The sequence below is a fragment of the Telopea speciosissima genome, chromosome 1, assembly GCF_018873765.1.
Source record: "Telopea speciosissima isolate NSW1024214 ecotype Mountain lineage chromosome 1, Tspe_v1, whole genome shotgun sequence".
Lineage (NCBI taxonomy): Eukaryota > Viridiplantae > Streptophyta > Magnoliopsida > Proteales > Proteaceae > Telopea > Telopea speciosissima.
This window is the reverse complement of record NC_057916.1, coordinates 3,751,748-3,769,680: the sequence shown is the minus strand read 5'-3', so window position 1 is coordinate 3,769,680 and position 17,933 is coordinate 3,751,748. Positions and strand designations below refer to the sequence as shown.

At 38.2% G+C, this 17,933-nt stretch overlaps 1 protein-coding gene across 2 annotated transcripts in view; it reads left to right on the top strand.

Annotated features, from left to right (window-relative positions):
• The first annotated feature begins 257 nt into the window (after positions 1-257).
• Positions 258-17,933, top strand: part of LOC122638747 (eukaryotic translation initiation factor 2D) — a 29,785-nt gene continuing 12,109 nt past the window's right edge. Inside the window, exons 1-6 of one of the 2 annotated variants that reach the window (XM_043831602.1) lie at positions 258-357; positions 3,032-3,176; positions 3,765-3,876; positions 10,327-10,517; positions 10,644-10,738; positions 10,831-11,262. In XM_043831602.1, the coding sequence (XP_043687537.1) occupies positions 3,042-3,176; positions 3,765-3,876; positions 10,327-10,517; positions 10,644-10,738; positions 10,831-11,262 (965 nt within the window). In that variant the 5' untranslated portion in view covers positions 258-357; positions 3,032-3,041. Of the gene's footprint in view, positions 374-3,031; positions 3,177-3,764; positions 3,877-10,326; positions 10,518-10,643; positions 10,739-10,830; positions 11,263-17,933 lie in introns of both variants that reach the window. The other variant, XM_043831599.1, reaches the window with a different exon arrangement.

The following is a 17,933-nucleotide window of genomic DNA, read 5'->3' as shown; positions in this document are numbered from 1 at the left end:
GAGCCAGCCTCGACGAGATAAGCCGATCAAGAAACTCTAGGCTACCGGATAATCAGATACCTTGATGGACCCCATTGATAGCCTTTCCCGGATCTTGGTGTGCTGCGAGGCTAAGAGGTACGGAGCTACTGATGGTCACGCTCAAGCTCACGCCACCGCCAAAAAAAATCCTGGACTTCCAGAACCTTCCCTTTTCTAAGTTAAATGAAGCCCTGGTACGTCTAGAAGAAACCGTGACCTTGCGATATATATTACATCAATTCAACACCTCAAAACCCAGCAAATTTGAGAATTCACAGACGTTTGTCGATCGTTCGAACAACTCATTCGATTGAAGAGAAACAAAGTTTGGATTCGGTCGGTCCAGGCAAAGGTTCAATCTCTCTCAACTATATTTCTTGTGCCTTTTGATTTTTTCACAGTCCCACCTTTTGATTTTTTCACAGTCCCACTTGTTATATGTGTTTCATAACTCCACGGTCTTCTGCTTGTATCAGCTTTGTTTCTCCATCGTTTGGTTCTTATATGACTAAATTAAGAACAAAGATAAAGATGACAGTGCGGATTCTAATTATAGATACCGAAACAGTGAGTAAATGAGTGGATAAATGATCAAAACCAGCTCATTTGATTACGGGGCCATTGCTGATATTGTAGAAGAAGAAAAAAGTGACTCTTAACTCTAAAAGTAGAAACAGTGACGATTTAGTCGATAGATGATCTCGAAAAGCCTATTTAATCGCAGGGCCATTGACGAGATTGCAGTTAAGTTCAATGTGATGGATGGTATGTTTGATTGTGGAATCACTGTCTGGACTGTGGTTATGTTCAGTTATGATGGTATCTTTGAGCGTAGGGTCATTACCATGATTGAAATTAATTTCAGTTTTAATGGTATCTTGGTTTGGATTGCAGGGAGTATGCAGGAGTGTTTAGAAATTGTAGGGCCTTAGAGTTCTAAATTTTTGGGATGTCTTGGATTAAATGCATAGTCTGATGAAAAGGGATTGTAAAATTTCCTAGGTGTGTTTTCAAGGCCCTCTTGAATGAAGGGCGACTCTTATATAGTGTCATTGCTTGCTTTTCTAGTGAAAAGGATGACCCTGGAAATTTTGTGATTTCATCCGTCATTCAAATTACTAACCTTATAGTTAGTGATTGCTTATAGGAGTGTCAGTCTTATTGGCAGATACACATGCTATTGTTTCTAGAAATACTGTCATTTGGCTATAATTTATCTTCATAATAAGTGACCTCTGACACCGATTTACTATTGTATTTCGTGAAGAGGAATGGATTTGCTATTTTATGTTCTTAAGTTTCTGGGGTGTCAATGTAATAGTGGATGTATTTGTAAAGCTATGTGGAAAGAATGAAGAAATACTTTACACCTGGGAGACTAAGGTTTTGGCTTGTGAATAAAAAAGTGTGAAAGATTTTTTGGTGAAACTGATAATGGAGAAAGTTGATATCTGGTTCCACATGAATGCCCTTGAGCAGTCTCTTTAACTCCAGAAATTGAGGAGCTTCAAAATTGACTTCGTTGCCATTTGAAAGATATTTTTCCTTTGTAACTGTTGTTGTAGCATTCTCCACCAGCTTTGGGAAAGAGCTACATCTTGTAACTTTTCCTTAAATGAATAACTACAGGGGAAAGGGAAAAGCCAACTTTTGTAAAAGAGTAAAAGTTTAATTCATCCACTTATCATAAAAGCATGTGGAAGTAATAATTTAATTCATCAAGTTGTCATAAAAGCATGTGGAATAAGTCATATTATCATAAAATTAATATTTGTGAAAACTTAACTCAATTCATCTAAACAGCTGGTGTGTTTAAGATACCAATATACTTCATAAAGAGTGGGTCTCTAGTGGGAGTGTGCCCACCTTGGGAGATTCAAGACCCAATTATATATCTACTCCCACCCAACTATAGGTCGGTTCCTGAGGTGGGAGTGTTCAGTGAGAGAATCTCATTTTCCTATAACCTACCAAAAATAAAGTTACAAAACATAATCCACAGATAATTACTATCAGTGGCATTTCAAAAATAGTTTATATAAATAGTAGGCTAGGATTTAGTAAAATTAAGATATGTATTGAAGAAATTTCTAATGCTAAATCTTACTAAAATTAGTAAAACTAGGATTTAGTAAAAATATTAAGTGTGAATTTACTAACATGGTAGAATTTGGAATAACAAAAAAATTGGATATCAAAATGTTAGATATCAATTTATTAAAATTAACATTACACCCTCAGTGAGACTAAAAAATCCGAAAGTTAGAAATACAATCATCCCACATATTTTTACATGTGAAAGCTGCCCAAAAGAAAGCCTTGACTACTGAGTTTGCTGTTGGCATGGTTGCACATCAACTGCACAGGTTTTATACATTTATAATCTGTTTTTGACCTAGGTCGTTGGAGCAGTGGACCACATTTAAATGTTATTCTAGAATAAAATTCATGGTAGCCCTGATCAGCATCACTGAGACATCATCAAACAATAATGTTATTACTGTCATTGATCATAACCATTATATTCTTCATCATCATCCTCACCATTAACCAATCCATTGTACCATAACATTGATGGTGATCATTGCCAGCGGCCCAGCATTGTCGTTTTCGTGAATTATCAATTGATCATCAATCAAACATTGTCATCATTGTCAAGTTTATCAACACCGTAAATTCTATTTACTGTTTTGGTTCACAGCCATTGCCATCCATTTAGCATTCACCATAATCATCTCCATACAATTTTCCTTCAATGCCAGTTGTATAATATGTGGGTGATAAGTTAGGAGAATGGTCTGATTGAAATTGAGGGTAAAATGGGAAAAGAAGCTGCAATAGAATGAGGTATTGAGTACTATTTCAGGTTGTAGAAAATGAAAGTTACATGATGTGAATTTTTCTTTTCCTTTTTATGCTCATCGTTTAATTGTACATGGTTACAAGTATAAAGCTTTTCTTTTGTTCAATTATGTCTAACTGAGAAGTCTGAATATGGTTTATCGTCAAGGCTTCACATCATGTTCAAAAAGTCAATTGAGGCAAAGTCACTACAACGCTTGTCTGGGGCTGATCGGAAGAAGTTGAAAAGGACCATAAAGGAAAGGTTCCCACAGGCATCAGATGCTGATATTGATGTCATACTTCCTCCCAAGGTAAAGATTGTGTCTTCCACTGAGGTTTGTTTAGGCATGGTTTATGACGTATGCTTAATGTGGTGGATTAGTGAATTCTGTTTGGCAAGATGCCTAGATGCAGATATATATATAGATTGATACTGGAAGCTCTGGATAAAATTCTTCAAAGATGGGCATTAAGGATAAGTTTCTCTCTGCTTTTATCCTTGCACTTGTAGCTTTTAAGCCAAGTATCTGTATCTGTGAACCTTTATGTATGTGGGTGTGTTGGGGTGTGTATTTATATGTATCTAAAGGAAAAGTAACCAGGGTCCTATTATATATATATATGAATTTTGTTGATTTCCGACATTCATATATTAAGTTTTAGTTTAATTTTGCTGACCCAAATTGTTGCGATGACAGTTAATTTGAGTTTTTTATTTTGCTTGCATCCACTTACTGTCATCTTCTATTTTCTGGCATCTAGATTTTCCTTTATATGCTTAGAGAGAAAAATTTTAACATCCAGTGCCATGGGAAACTTATTTTTCGTGCCTTATATCAAGAAACAAGACTTTGATGATGTATTGACTGTAATCATTTCTATTGTAATTACTTTTCTAGGCAGAGATAACCATTGCAAAATTCCCTAACCGAGCCCACGTATATGGTGTAGAGGGAGGCTTTCCTATGCTTTTTGATGTTGATGGGCGAGGCACTGAAATATTCCCCACAGGTATCTAATTCTGTATGGACTAATATATTTAATGTCTCCATGTGGTCTTGAACTTTAGTGACAGATGCTGAATGCATTTTTTTTCTTCAGAAAATGATAGTTGATGAGAACTGCTTATGCTTCGGATGAAATGGCTTGCCTCTTCATCAATCTACCTTCATTTGTACATTCTTTATGAGGACCTTCACCCCCCGCCCCCCCCCCCCCCGCGGCATGTGCGCGGCAAACATGATTCTCTTAACAGGGAAAGGGGAAGTAATGTAGAACTGAATTTGAAGACTCAAAACAGTAACAATAAACAAGATCTTTAATCAAAGAAACAGTTCAGATTAGGGAGAATTCAGATTACACAAAATCTAATGGATGAATGGAGTTGAAACTCAAATCGAGTTTAGTTTTCTAGGGTTGGAATAGTTGCTGAAATTTAGAGATTAATTTACTGGTTGGATCAGCAAATAGAGGGTAATCCTAGTAGATCTAGGATAAGGGCAAGTCAGTAATTTCACAGGTAAAAACAGAAACCAGAATGTAAGCTAGGATCAGTAATCATTTATGTAAAGATGCTAAAACTTCAGTAGCAATAGAATAGCAGTTTGATAAATCAATGGCACAGCTGGGAGACTGATATAAGAACAAGGGGCGGAATGGGAAATTTCAAATAACTCAAGATCAGCAGGTTAGAATTGCAACAAACTGAGAGTTGGGTTTCGAATTAGGGTTGATGAACAACTGATCAAAATATGGGATGATTCTAATGGTTGGATTGACATAATCAGAATTCATGCAAAAAAAGCCTTGCATATGAACTCCGGTATATTAGTTTCAGAACTAGAACATCAAGTACTAGAAGATGAATTGTAGAAAATAACTAGAACTTGAACTTACTTGTTAATGGAGGGGAAGAAGGATGGAAAAGTAGTATAGAGAATAGAGATAGAGAAACATCCAAGCTTCACACCACAAGGTGGTTTGAATGGATCAAACACCAAACCAAGGGTTCTTCACCAATGGAGAATGAGAGCCGCAATATCCTTTTCATTAATGAAAATTTGTGTACAATGTTGTTTCCCTTACAAACTTATATAGAAAACTCAAAAGCAGACTCTTGACACTAAAAAGAAAAGGCCTAACTCAATTCTTAACTAATAAGGTAACCTAAACTGACTAGGAAACTGAAATAATAAAAGAAATTAACTCAAAAGTCAAAACAGGACTGGACTTATTGAATCCTAATCCATCCTAACTAAAACACTGAATAACAATTAAAATAAAGAAATAAACCATTATCTTGACTAATCCCGTATGCCTAGCCTATACCCATATTATAGGCCCGTTAAAGTGCCCATTACAATGAAAACCATTACATTAAAGGCCCAACACATATATAACCCGATCCAAGGCTTATTTCCAATAAAATAAGCCCCTTTAGGTGATTTAACTGCATCAAGAAGGCAGTGGAATAGTACGATAGCGGAGGAAGATTGGAGTATAAAACTACAATGCCTCCTCACTGTTGTAGTAGTTTCCCTTGTATTGCACTCTGTTGGCCCCTGTCATACTTAGTTGCTGAATGTATCTAGAAAAGAAAGAATTCCTGTTAAACGAACCTTGCTAATGGGGACTTTATCTTGTGTATGGCCGACATAGGAGTCCCTCTAGGGCTTGGTACCCACATGGGGTCGCTGAATTGGTATTGTTGTTCAGTTGCTAGTTTTCACTTTATTTGATTTCTCCATTTGAGGTAATAAGGATAAGGATATTTTTGCTATTTTGGGCTTCAGTTGGGGATGGATAGGAGTCTAGTCAGTTGAGGTGTTATTTACAGCAGTTTTGGGCTGTCATTTTATGTCCAAACTTAAGTTTGAATTGTTTTTTTATTTTATAATTAGGAGTCTTAGCTTGTGTCTTACATTATTCCTATTTCTTTAGAATAGGCCTTTATTTGTGTGAGAACTTGCCTGTTTGCTAGATATTTGGTCATTAGAGGTACCGTCAGAGACTGTTAGCTTAAACCAGGCTCAAATCTGAGATCTCAGATGGATGGCTTGGAAACCGAGGCTGTTAAGCTTAATCCAGGCTCAGATCTGGGATCTCAGAAAGATGACTTTGGTGAAGATCTTCAATCTTCCGATCTCAGCAGCAGCGGCAGATTGCACTTCACCGAATGCACCAACAGTGGCAGATCTCACATTCAAACTCACCAGCAGCAGAAAGTCTCACAACTAGACCCACTTCCGATCTCGCTGGCGGTACCTGCGGCAGATCCCACCTTCCTAACCTCGCCAACGGTACCTAATCAAATACCTCCAAGTTCCATCGATTTCTTCTCCTCCATCTTTACATTGATTGGGCTTCTACGATGAAATTTGGATCCAGGACTTGAAACATGGCCAATAATACACCATCATGAAAAGGCTTTTGTGTGAATTATATGGTATCAACTATCAAAGGAGAGGTTTAGTCATGAGAAATCTATAGAGAGGTACCTTTTTTTACTTTACTTTTAGGACATATCGATGGTGAATTGCCACTGGTTTGATGGTCCATCCAAGTTTCTTGTCATTTGTTGACAGCGGACGCATGCAAAAATTCTCTTACCCTTTTTCAAAACCCTAAAAGGTTTAAAGTATCGATATCGGGTATTGTATTGGAAAGGTGATTTTAAGAGACGTATTGGAGAGACACAAGATATGCTTTAGAGACTCATTGAAATGCTTAGGATACATGTGAAAATACAGTTTTGAAGCATAAAACACTATAAGTAAATAAGATGTAAAATATATTACATATAAAGAGAACAAAACACACAAAAGTTCTCTTACCCTTTTTCAAAACCCTAATCAATCCATAAGCAAGGTTTAAAGTATTGATATCGGGTATTGTATTGGAAAGGTGATTTTAAGAGACATATCGGAGATACACAAGATATGCTTTAGATACTCATTGAAATGCTTAGGATACATATGAAAATACAGTTTTGAAGCATAAAACACTATAAGTAGATAATATGTAAAATATATTATATATTAAGAGAACAAAACACACACACACATGGACCACTGTAAGTTAATAAGATGTAAAATATATTATATATGAAGAGAACAAAGTATGTTGAGATAAGTGCATTCAATTGATTACTTATAAAGGATAAGGTTTCTTATATGTACTAATACCAAAAAAGAAAATGTCATTTTTAGTTTAGGAGTTAGGATTTAGATGCACACATCATTGGCAAAAAAAAAAAAAAATTCTAGTTTGATGTACTTATTCAGGATGTTTTTCACTACTCTAATGATCCGTTGCAAAAAACAACACTAAATCAATAATTGAGCAAGAAATTCATAGTTTTAAGTAGCAAAATGTTCCTGCAAAATCTGGTTTTAATCCTTGATCGCAGGTTCTTTAATCACCAAATGATGATGAAACCAACACTACTAAAGTTACTTTTACCAGTAGTAACAAGGAATCAAGTTGATTTTGCCAAAACTAAATTGATTAGAATGTGTTACAGGAGTTCTTGGTAAGTATTTTGCAGTCATTGATCATGTTATATAGTTTCTAAGAGATGTATCGATCGTATTGGTAAGAATCGACCATATCAGGTCACGTATCGACCCGATAGAGTCGATTCCTTTTTTAGGGATTGTTGTGGTGCTGTATCGTATCGGTACCTAAGAGATACGATACACATCGGTTAGTATTGGCTGATACGTTAGGATACTTAAAACCTTGTCCATAAAAGATACGATACACATCGGTTAGTATCGGCGGATACGTTAGGATACTTAAAACCTTGTCCATAAGTACTCCTAAACCTTTAGTAATATCATCAATGGCCTCCATCCTTGCATTCACTAGCAAACTTCTGAGATCTTTGTCTCAATCTATTTCTTCAATCTAGCAGCCATGGATTCCTCATCTATTAATTGCAAATCCTATTTTGGCATCACCATGAATGTAAGTTGCCACTGATTTAAAATGAGGGGATTTCATTTTCTTCCCTGTTTGGAATGATTACAGTTTAGACAAAATTAAGCCTTAGGTTGATTTTGGGAAAGGGTTTATATGGAGTAGTCTCCAGCTACTCAGAAGTTGCAACAAATCATTTGACATTGATGCTTGGGGACTGAATGCACAGAGAGATTTGGCTTGGATGGCCATGCTTACTCTAGACTCGTGGAAGAAGATATAGCATTGTTTGTTGTATTTTTAATGTACATTATATTTTCAAAAAATCATTTTGAAGTATCTTTTGATCTTTAAGGTTTTGATTTCTCTAGTGTTCAGGCAAGAGATGCACTAGGAAGTAATATATAATTCAAATTAAATTACATAGATTATGAGGGAAATTTATATCTGTTAACTCAGTATGACAATATGTTAAAACTATCCAAAATTATACACATACTCTACCGTTGTGAGGGTAACAAAGGTTAAGTTCTTTAGGACATAACAATATGGGAAATAACAAAGCCTAAGCTCCATTACCTGAACACTTTGCATAATTACTAGTGGAAGCCCAGCAAACCCTTACCCTAAATTAGAGATGTAGGAATCTGATGCTGGGTTTGAATTTCAATAACTCAACAACAAAGTACATAGACCTGAAATTTTGGTTAATTAGCCCTGTTGAAGGCATCTAACAGTGTCCAAAATATATCTGATTTTCTTCACACTTCAAGGGTGCGATTGGCCTGGAAGAAGGTGTTGGCCAGAACAGAGTATGAGTGCTAGTCAGGTAAGAAACAAGGACTGGTAATAGGTTTCATGTTGGTATTCAGGGGAATAAGTTAACAGAGAATTGTAGAAGAGATTTGAGGTGAAAGAGAGGACAATTGAGGATGATATAGAGAGGACTCAAATCAAGCTCCAAAATAAAGTAATCACAGACAACAGAAGGTCATTGAACTGATCTTTTTAATGGCAGAAATAGATCAGAATAAAAGAATATAGTGAAGGAAAGCAACATCAGCTTACTTATCCAAAAAAAAAAAAAAAGCACCATCAACTTATTACTTCCCCTGGGACTTTTACCACAGACACGCTATCAAGATTTCCTACCAGCAACTCCACAAATTTTCATTCATTCATCTCAAAAAATTACTGCATTATATAGCTTGTTAGATTTCTTATTTATAGACTTAACCCCTAAACCTTCTATTCCAAACATTGACAAACTCTAGAAACTTTCTTAAATTCCTAGACTTGGGAACCAAGGAAACTGAAAATAGGAACTTGCTGGAGTTTCTAAAACCCAAATAGAAAATTAATCTAGCCTAAATCTTCTGGAAAAGTAGAAAACAGAAACTCAATTTCGTGCACCTAAAGGCTATCCGTGATATCAGCCCATTGAAGCACTCTTTTGCAATGGACAACCCAGAGGTAGAAGGCCTAAAGCCCATGTAATCCATTGAATCTTTGAATTTAGGCTTAATAATCAATCAGCCTTGGCTGTGATAATTACAAAGAGGCTTTATCTGATCACCCAGACTCCCGTGCAAGTTCCTGGTCTACAGTGGTTGAATGGAGTTGAATAGACTTGCCCAACCACAAAGGTGTGTGAATGCAGAAAAGGCCTGCATACATTTGCCCCTCCCAGAGCCTGCAGTAGCAGGAGCCTCGTGGATTGGGACGCTCTTTCGACAGAGTTGTAGGAGATGGGTTGTGGAATTTGATTCAAACTCAATTTCAGGGTTTGAGTTTGAGTAGGTTTATTTTTGTTGCAAGTCTTTAAATAAATGTATGTAACCAACAAATAGATAGATTGGAATGAAAACGTTTGAGTTGATACCTTTGACTGCCAAAACTGTGGTTGCGGTACGCTGCTACTCTATCTCTTCTTTTCTCAGATACGATACTTGATACTGATACTTTAAACCTTACTAGAACACATAAAATTCAATAAAAACAGCTAAAATATGCATTACAATAACTTTGTTATATGACAAAATGTCAAAGTGTTACAAGTGTACAGCCAAGGTTAAACACCCCCTACGAAATCGTTCCTCCAACTCTATGTCAGTACCACATAGAGTTTCCTTGAAGGCTCGAAACCTTTTGGGGGAAAAGGGTATACTTCTCTAAGTTTGAATCTTACAAAAATCTTGCTCAACTGTGGCAAATCATCTTTGTAGATGGCTAGATGCGTTTTAGTAGTCCTCAACACTTTGTTCCCCCAAGAAATGTAGGTGATTTGGTCAGAAATACCGAATCTTGTTTTTTTTGGACTTCCCCCCCTCAGCTTACTAATTGGGCATTCAAATGTGTTTATTGGATAATTGATATCCCTCTAAATATAGTTGGATTGGCTGTTCCAAATCATTAACAAAATATTTCTTATCAATCTAATGGTTTCACGACGATATACTTAATGTGGATCTTCGGCTTAAATTTTGTTTTGCCTCTAGTTGTTACCTGTCAGGCTGAGGTTGTCTTTGTTCGTCAATGCAGTTTATGCACTCTGGAAAGTTCCTGAACTCTTGCCAGCTTTCATGCTCAAGGGGGGTGAAGTGTCTCGTTATGTTATCGGGGGTGCAGATTTGATGTTCCCTGGTATCAGTATACCTGTAGAAGGTCTCTCTTCATTTTCAGCTGGGCAACCCTGGGCAGTAAAAGTCCCCGGCAATCCAGCTCCAATTGCGGTAAGCCTATTTAAATGCCATTAATCTTTCTCTCTCCTTCTGAGACAAGATTTCATCTATCGATATTAACTGTCTGGCAAGTACATTTTTGTTTGGTCCCTTAAAGATTGGTTGAACATTGTGCAGGTGGGAACAACTACTATGAGTAGTACGGAAGCATTAAAAGCTGGTTTGAGAGGAAAGGCTCTGCGCATCATGCACTACTACCGGGACACACTTTGGCAAGTATAGGAAGAAAATTGGCATGGATATTTGACTTCAATTTTATGGAATTTTTTCTGACAAACTTGATTGTTGCTGATCTTTCTTACAGGGAATCAGTGGAAGCTCACTGTGTCCCAAATGCAGGTTTTTTGGAAGATGTTGTGCTTGAGGATCCTTCTATATCATCAGTTAGTCAGACATCTGATTCCTGTGAGAATGTTAATAAAACTTCAAGTGATCAACAAGATGGAATTGACCATGGGAAAGGGGGAGAAGTGGTGGATGCTGCAGGTTTACATTCAGAACAGGATCTTGCTAGCTCAACACATGTTTATCTTAGGGAAGATGTTCCAGAAGAGATAACTGCAGATGTGGGTAGTTTAAAGATTACAGAAAATATTTCTGCTGAAGAAAATAGTGAAAAGGACCAGAATATTCTATCCACAAAAGAAATTGACGCCTTACTGGACAAATGCCTTTTGCAAGCCTTGCACACAACTGTTAAAGGCAAAGAGCTTCCAATTCCTGGAAGCATGTTATGGTAATACACACCTGTCAGCAAGCACATTGATTCAATTATCTCTAGTAGATGTTGTTGAGTTTATTGTCAAATAGCCTCCGTTTTTTTTAATTATTATTGTCATATTTTTCTTTTTTTTAATAGACCCATGTAGTGCATGTTTGCTATTGATTTTTTTTTTTTTTTTGTCATTGCACTGAAAGCTATAACCAATATTTTTGCTTGTTTTCTTTTCTTCCCTTGTGAACTAATTTGTATGGCCGTGAGTTTCATGGCTGATAGCTCTATAATTTTTTTTTTGTCAAATGAATTTTGTATGTAGTGCTCAACAATATCCTGATGGAATAATGTATTAGTTAATTAGATAAGGAGTAAAAAAGAAGTGAAGACCAGTGGAAAGAATGTTTGCCATTTTAATTGGAATCCCGGGGGACATGCTTAGCCTCTGTTCTCGGGGTGGAGCCAGAATCTCCTCAAGGAGGGGAGGGGGTAATGTAGTCCTAGATAGGTAGGAGACCTACTAGGAGCCAGATTACAGGATCAATAGCAAAAGGGGTTGTTGGTTCGAATGGACAACACTAGGTTTTAGGTTAATTCTAGGGTTTAGGATGGGAATTTGGGAATGGGTCTTATTTATAGGTTTAATATGCAGGTTTAGGGGGTTATTATGGGATAAAAGTAATTGGATTTGGTTAAGTTTGAAAATCTATAGAATTAGGGTTAGGGTTTCGGGTTTTAGGTTTAAGGATCTAGGCTGAAAACTAGGGTTTAGATGGTCAGATGGTACTCAAATTGGGATCGAGTGTAGGAGGGAAAGGGAGGGATGTTTGCTGGAAGTTTGGCACAGAGCTGATGGTTGGAAGGTGAATGCTTGGGGATCAAACAAAAATGTGAAGGAATAGTTGCAGGTTTAATGGAGGGGATGGAAGGCTGGCTGTAGTGATCTGATTGGGTCGATGGGAAAGGATGGATTAGGTTAGAGGATGAAGAGGGGAACGATATATGCAGGAAACTAAAATTACTTATTGGTTTGATCTCCTTCAAATGCAGCAGCAACAGCTTGAAGAAGGTCGATTGAAGAAGAAGAACCTCCTGCTCCCGGTACTGGACAGACGCAAGGAGTCGTGAGAGTCCACTCACCCTAGCACCTTGAGATCCACAGGGCAACACTCACACAAGGGAGCAATAGTAGCAACAAAGGCAGCAAGAATAAAGTTGAGTTTTTATTAACCAAAATTCGTATTCAATGTTGGCCTCCCTTACAAACTTATATAGAAGACAAAATAGACTTAGATACTAAAAAGGAAAGGCCTAACCCTATCCCTAACCTAGTAGGTAACTTAAACTGACTAGGAAACTAAAATACTAAAGGAAATTGACTCAAAACATGGCTGGACTTATAAAGTCCTAATCCAGCCCAACTTACATCACATGACCACTTAATTTGTCACATGACCACTTAACCAAGTCATATGATCACTTAAATTGAACCAATTGGATGCAACCAATTTGAACCGGTTCAATTAAAAAAACATAAAAATAAACTAAGTATTGGGCTAATCCCGTATGCAACCTATATAATACCCCTATAGTTTAGGCTCCTTAAAGTGGCCTAATACATAGAAAACTCTTGGGAACAAAGGCCCAACATGTATATAACCCAACCCTAGGCCTATTTCTAAAGAAATAAGCCAATTTCTATGATGAACCTGCATTAGGGGGTGTTAGATGAATAGGGCAATGCTGTAGTAAAATGATACATTAATGGTATCCCACCTTACTGCAGCCCCTACTTGAATTTGGAAATTATTAGATTTCTCTTTTCTAATTAAGTTCAGCATTTGGCGGGTTCCACTTATTGGATTTATTACTAACAAATAGCTCAAGGAAATGATCTTTTTACCGAGAAACTGAATTATGACTAATATATTTGGAGCAGATACCATTTGAGATTTGAAAAAGCACTTGCAAATTCATACCCGTAAACCTACACCCTATGAGTTATTGAGCTACTTAACACGTGTTCAAATTACAAAATAATCGTGGCAAATTCAGTCTCCTTTAACAAATCCAACACATACTTCCTTTGACAGATATTTTTCCCCTTCAGTGACCTTGACACTTCAATACCTAAGAAATATTTCAAGGATTCAAGGTCCTTAATCTCAAATTGTGAAGCTAAATAAGATTTAAGTCTCTTCATCTCTTCGCGGTCATTTCTAGTCACCACAATGTCATCTGCATGGTAGGGTAAATAGAGTATGGTTAGCCCGACTCTGAGTGTATTCATTCTTCAATATGGCTTTCCTCTCAAACCAAGCTTTCGGGGACTGTTTGAGGCCATATAGACCTTTCTTAAGACAACACTCTTTCCTTTCAGCTGAGGAAAACTTGAAGCATGGAGGGGTCTGCATATACATTTCCTCTTTCAAGTTACCATGGAGGAATGCATTCATCACATCTGGCTGATGAGTAGATGGTCTCGATTGGCTTCCAATGATAAAGGACTCTTATCGAATGGTGTTTAGCCACAGGGACAAATGTCTCCTCATAATCTATTTTGTACACTTAACTGTATCCTTTGGCTTCCAATCTAGCCTTATATCTCTCAATAGTGCCATCTTTTCGGTACTTGATTTAGTAGACCCATCTACATCCAACCGGGAGCCTTCTCTTTGGAAGATCAACAAGTTCGCAAACACAGTTCTTCTCAAGGGCTGTCATTCCTCACTCATAGCTTCCTTCCACTTTTCAGTAACATTCTTGGGAATAGGAATTAAAAAAGAGCAGCTGAGAAAGAAACACCTGTAGGAGAGATTGCATCATAGGTTACAAACTTTGGCTATGGAATTAGTACATGCTCTTGTTCTTTTCCGAACAACAACGGAAAGATCTAACTAAAAAGCAAGGGAAGCATAGTTGTCACGATGTCATAGTTTTCAAGGTGTTACCTAGGCGTGTGCCTTGACATCTAGGATCGCCTAGGTGGGTGCCTTGGTTTCCTTGCGTCATGGCCCCCTCCAACGCCTTGGGTCTCCTAGACACCATGACAACTATGTGTTTAGGCGACCCAAGGCGTTGGATTCAAGGCGACTAGGCGATGCCTTGACAACTATGAAGGGAAGGAGTATTACTGGACTTGGAAAGGTGAGGCTCATGATGAGGATCCAAAGAGAATTCTTGACAGGTCTTCCATTTTCTTATTGTGTATGCAATTCTCCTTCTACTTGTCAACCTTCTCAACCTAGTTTCTCTTTGAGTACCAGCTCTCCCCGGATGGTCTAATACATCAGCAACATTCACTCCCTTTTGCTTTCCCGCATCAAAGAAGAAAGGGAGGAATAGGCAAAGGTTGAAAAGGGTGGATAGCAGCAGCTGCCTCTTTACTTCCACTACTCTCCCCCTGAAGAGGTGGCATATGGGGAGTAAAGAATGGCACAAACTCAAAGAAGGTGACATCTTTTGAGAGAAGTCGCTTCATGGAGGATGGGTAGTAGTAATAGCCTTTCATAGAAAGGGCATAACCAAGAAAAATACATTGAAGAGCTTTAGGATCACGTTTATTTCTAGCAGACTTATGAACATGCACATAGTACACACACCCCCAAACACTTTGGGAGGAAGGGAGACAGAAGAAACACCTGGAGACATGATTTCTGAAGGAGATTTGAAACCAAGGATACTAAAATGCATGCAATTCATTAAGAAGACAATAACAAGGATAGCATCGGACCAAAAAGTCTTAGGGACATGCATACCAAACAATAGGCTCTAGTGACTTGAGCAAATGGCAATTTTTCTGCTCAGCTACCCCATCTTGTTGGGTTGTGTGTGTCTACACAAGCAAGCTGATGGACAATATCATTATCGATAAAAAAAATTTGGAGCCTCCTATACATATACTCCCCCTTCTATTAGAGTGAACAATAACAATCTTGAGTCGAGTATCAAATTGGGTGCAAATAATCTGGTAAAAATGTAATTTTTTTTGGTAGTGTCATAAACAATAACATTAATTTTTTGTTTTAACAAGAAGACCCGTGTGGTGCGGGAGTAGTCTCCAACAAATGAAACAAAATAGCAATATCCAAATAAATAAGTGGTGGGAGCAAGTCCCCAAACATCGAGATGCACAATATGAAAGGAAGTACTAAAGCAATTACCATGGTAAGGATAATGAGAAGGACAATGTTTCGCAGATAAACATAATTCACATTGAAATACATGAAAATTAGAAATAGAAGAAAACAAGTGGGGCAATTTTCTTATCTATAACAATAAAAGAGGGATTTCCTAAACGTTGATGCCAAAGTATAGTTGTCACAGTGGTTAGGCGATCGAAGGTGTTGGAGATGGTAAAAAAACAAGGTGACACCAAGTAGGCGCCTAAGGCGACCAAAGCGCTTGGACGCCTAGGCGTCACCTTGACAACTATGTGCCAAAGCATCATAGTATCAACTGTACTATTGTCAGTTCACCCACAAACATATGATTGAGCACGTTTCAAAAAGATGCCTGGGGTCAAGAAGATAGAGCTCTTTCGCCTCACATTTTCTGCCAATAATCCTCTTCGTCACCAAATCTTGAAAAAGATAGTGACAAGAAAAAAAAAGTGGGAACAATTTAAAGATTTGCTTAAGTGACTCATGGAGAGGAGGTTAGTAGCAAAATTTGGAACATTAAGAATAGAGTCAAGAGATATAGAAGAAGTAACTTGTACACTACCCTTACAAGAGATGGATGAAGGAGAACCATCAACAATTAGAATTTTATCCCTACTTGAGCAGACAAAAGATGGCCATAACACTGAGACATACTAGTCATGTGATCAGTAGCTTCAGAATCAATGACCTAAGAGGAGGAAGTAACAGAGTTAAAAGCCTGCAAGGCTAACGCCGAAGACTCTGACAAGGTTGTTGTAGGAGGAGAGCCACTCAACTATGAGATAATCTGTTAAAAAAGTACAAGATCTTCCCCTATGAGGGAGTAGCTCCGGCTATGGTCCAGAAGGATGCCCCATGGGCTCAGGTTCAACCACCATAGTGTTAGCTTTAGCTCCCTCTTTCCTGCAACAGCGTATACTAATAGGTGCAGGTCTAGGAGGACATCCATGAAGGTCCCAACAGGTTTCCCTAGTATACCAGGGTTTGCCACAATGGTCACATCTGAGTCTATCTTTGCCATCCCCACGGTTTGGACCTTGGCCTTTTTACCCACTGCGCCAACTCCTTTGTGAGCTAGAGGCAAGGGCAGATCTCTTAAGGGATGGGGCAGTTTCCATGGCCACCCTTTTGGTTTCTTCACTTTGTAAGTAGCTGCATACGTCATCCAAAGATGGAAGGAAGGGCTGCCTTGCCCATGATTTGAACCTGTATTGGTTCATATTCTGGGTTCAGCCCACTAAAGAGAATCAAGCACACTCCTCAAATGTTCTATAAACCTTTGCCTCATCCTGGGGATTGGACAGCTGGAGGTCCCTATAGTGGTCATTCGCCTCCTAGAGACCAACAACTTTGTTATAGTACTCAATGATTGTATTATCTTCCTGCTTCATTGTGATTATCTTCTGGAGGAGTTGGTAGATCATACTACTCTGTCAAAAGTCTTAGCAACAATATCCCAGATATCCTTGGCTTTTTTGTTTCGCATAACCTCTTACCAATCTCAGATTTCATAGACAAAAATAACCAGGTCATAACAGTTGAGTTCTTCATATCCCATCTTTGATATGTTGGATCACTAGAGTGTGGAGCACGGATAATACCTATGATGTAGCCTAACTTCCCATGACTATAGATTCACAGAGTGAGTCCATTGCAGGTAGTTAGTGTGTCGAACTTAACAATGGATATTTGGGTATTTGGATTTTCAAGGGCAATTAGACTGGGGTTAGCACTACTTGAACCACCAGCTGAGGCTTACATTGGTCCACTGACCTTTGACATTATATGAGTATACTCGGGACATTGGTTGGATATGCAAACCAGATGGGGAAGTATACACTCTACCCAAACACTCCTTCCCAACACCCAAACAACAATTCCGGTCAGCCAAACGTCTCAAAACTTGAGTTAACTTCAATCAAATGCACATTTCAAGGTATTGTTGATCCTATTACAATTCACAAACTCCAAATAGCACAACTCATCTGCAAGTGACACTAGTTTACCTCAAATATAGTCCTCAAGGGAGAGAACAACCAGCAAACTAAAAGCTGGCAGTACAATAGGGATGTAGAAAATTGAGTTGTGAACTCACATAGTGCCACCTTTGCAGCAGGGGTCTTAGGGGCTTGAACGAAAGCTCTAGGACGTTTCCAATGGGCTGGATCCCATCTCCAACAGATGTTAATGAGAGACAGAGAGAGAGTCTGAACCAAAAAACCTGGTGGTGATGCAAACCCGAGAGGGTAAGCAAGCCAAGATTGAATCTGGAAGAGGGTTCTGACCTGAATCTGGTTTGAGTGGGTTATAGGTAGGTATGATGGAGGTTAATGGAGGAAGGCTGCAGGGAATGGATGATGGAGATGATGAGGATGATGAGGATTATGATAGTTGAAGATGAAGATATATAGGTGGCAGCTTAGAGTCCCACTAGTTGCCCAACCGTCGGAGTTGTCCCACCTTGATCTCACTTAAGTCTCACAAGCAAAAGTTCTTAAAGAGAGCAATTTGTTTCAATTCATGGTTGCC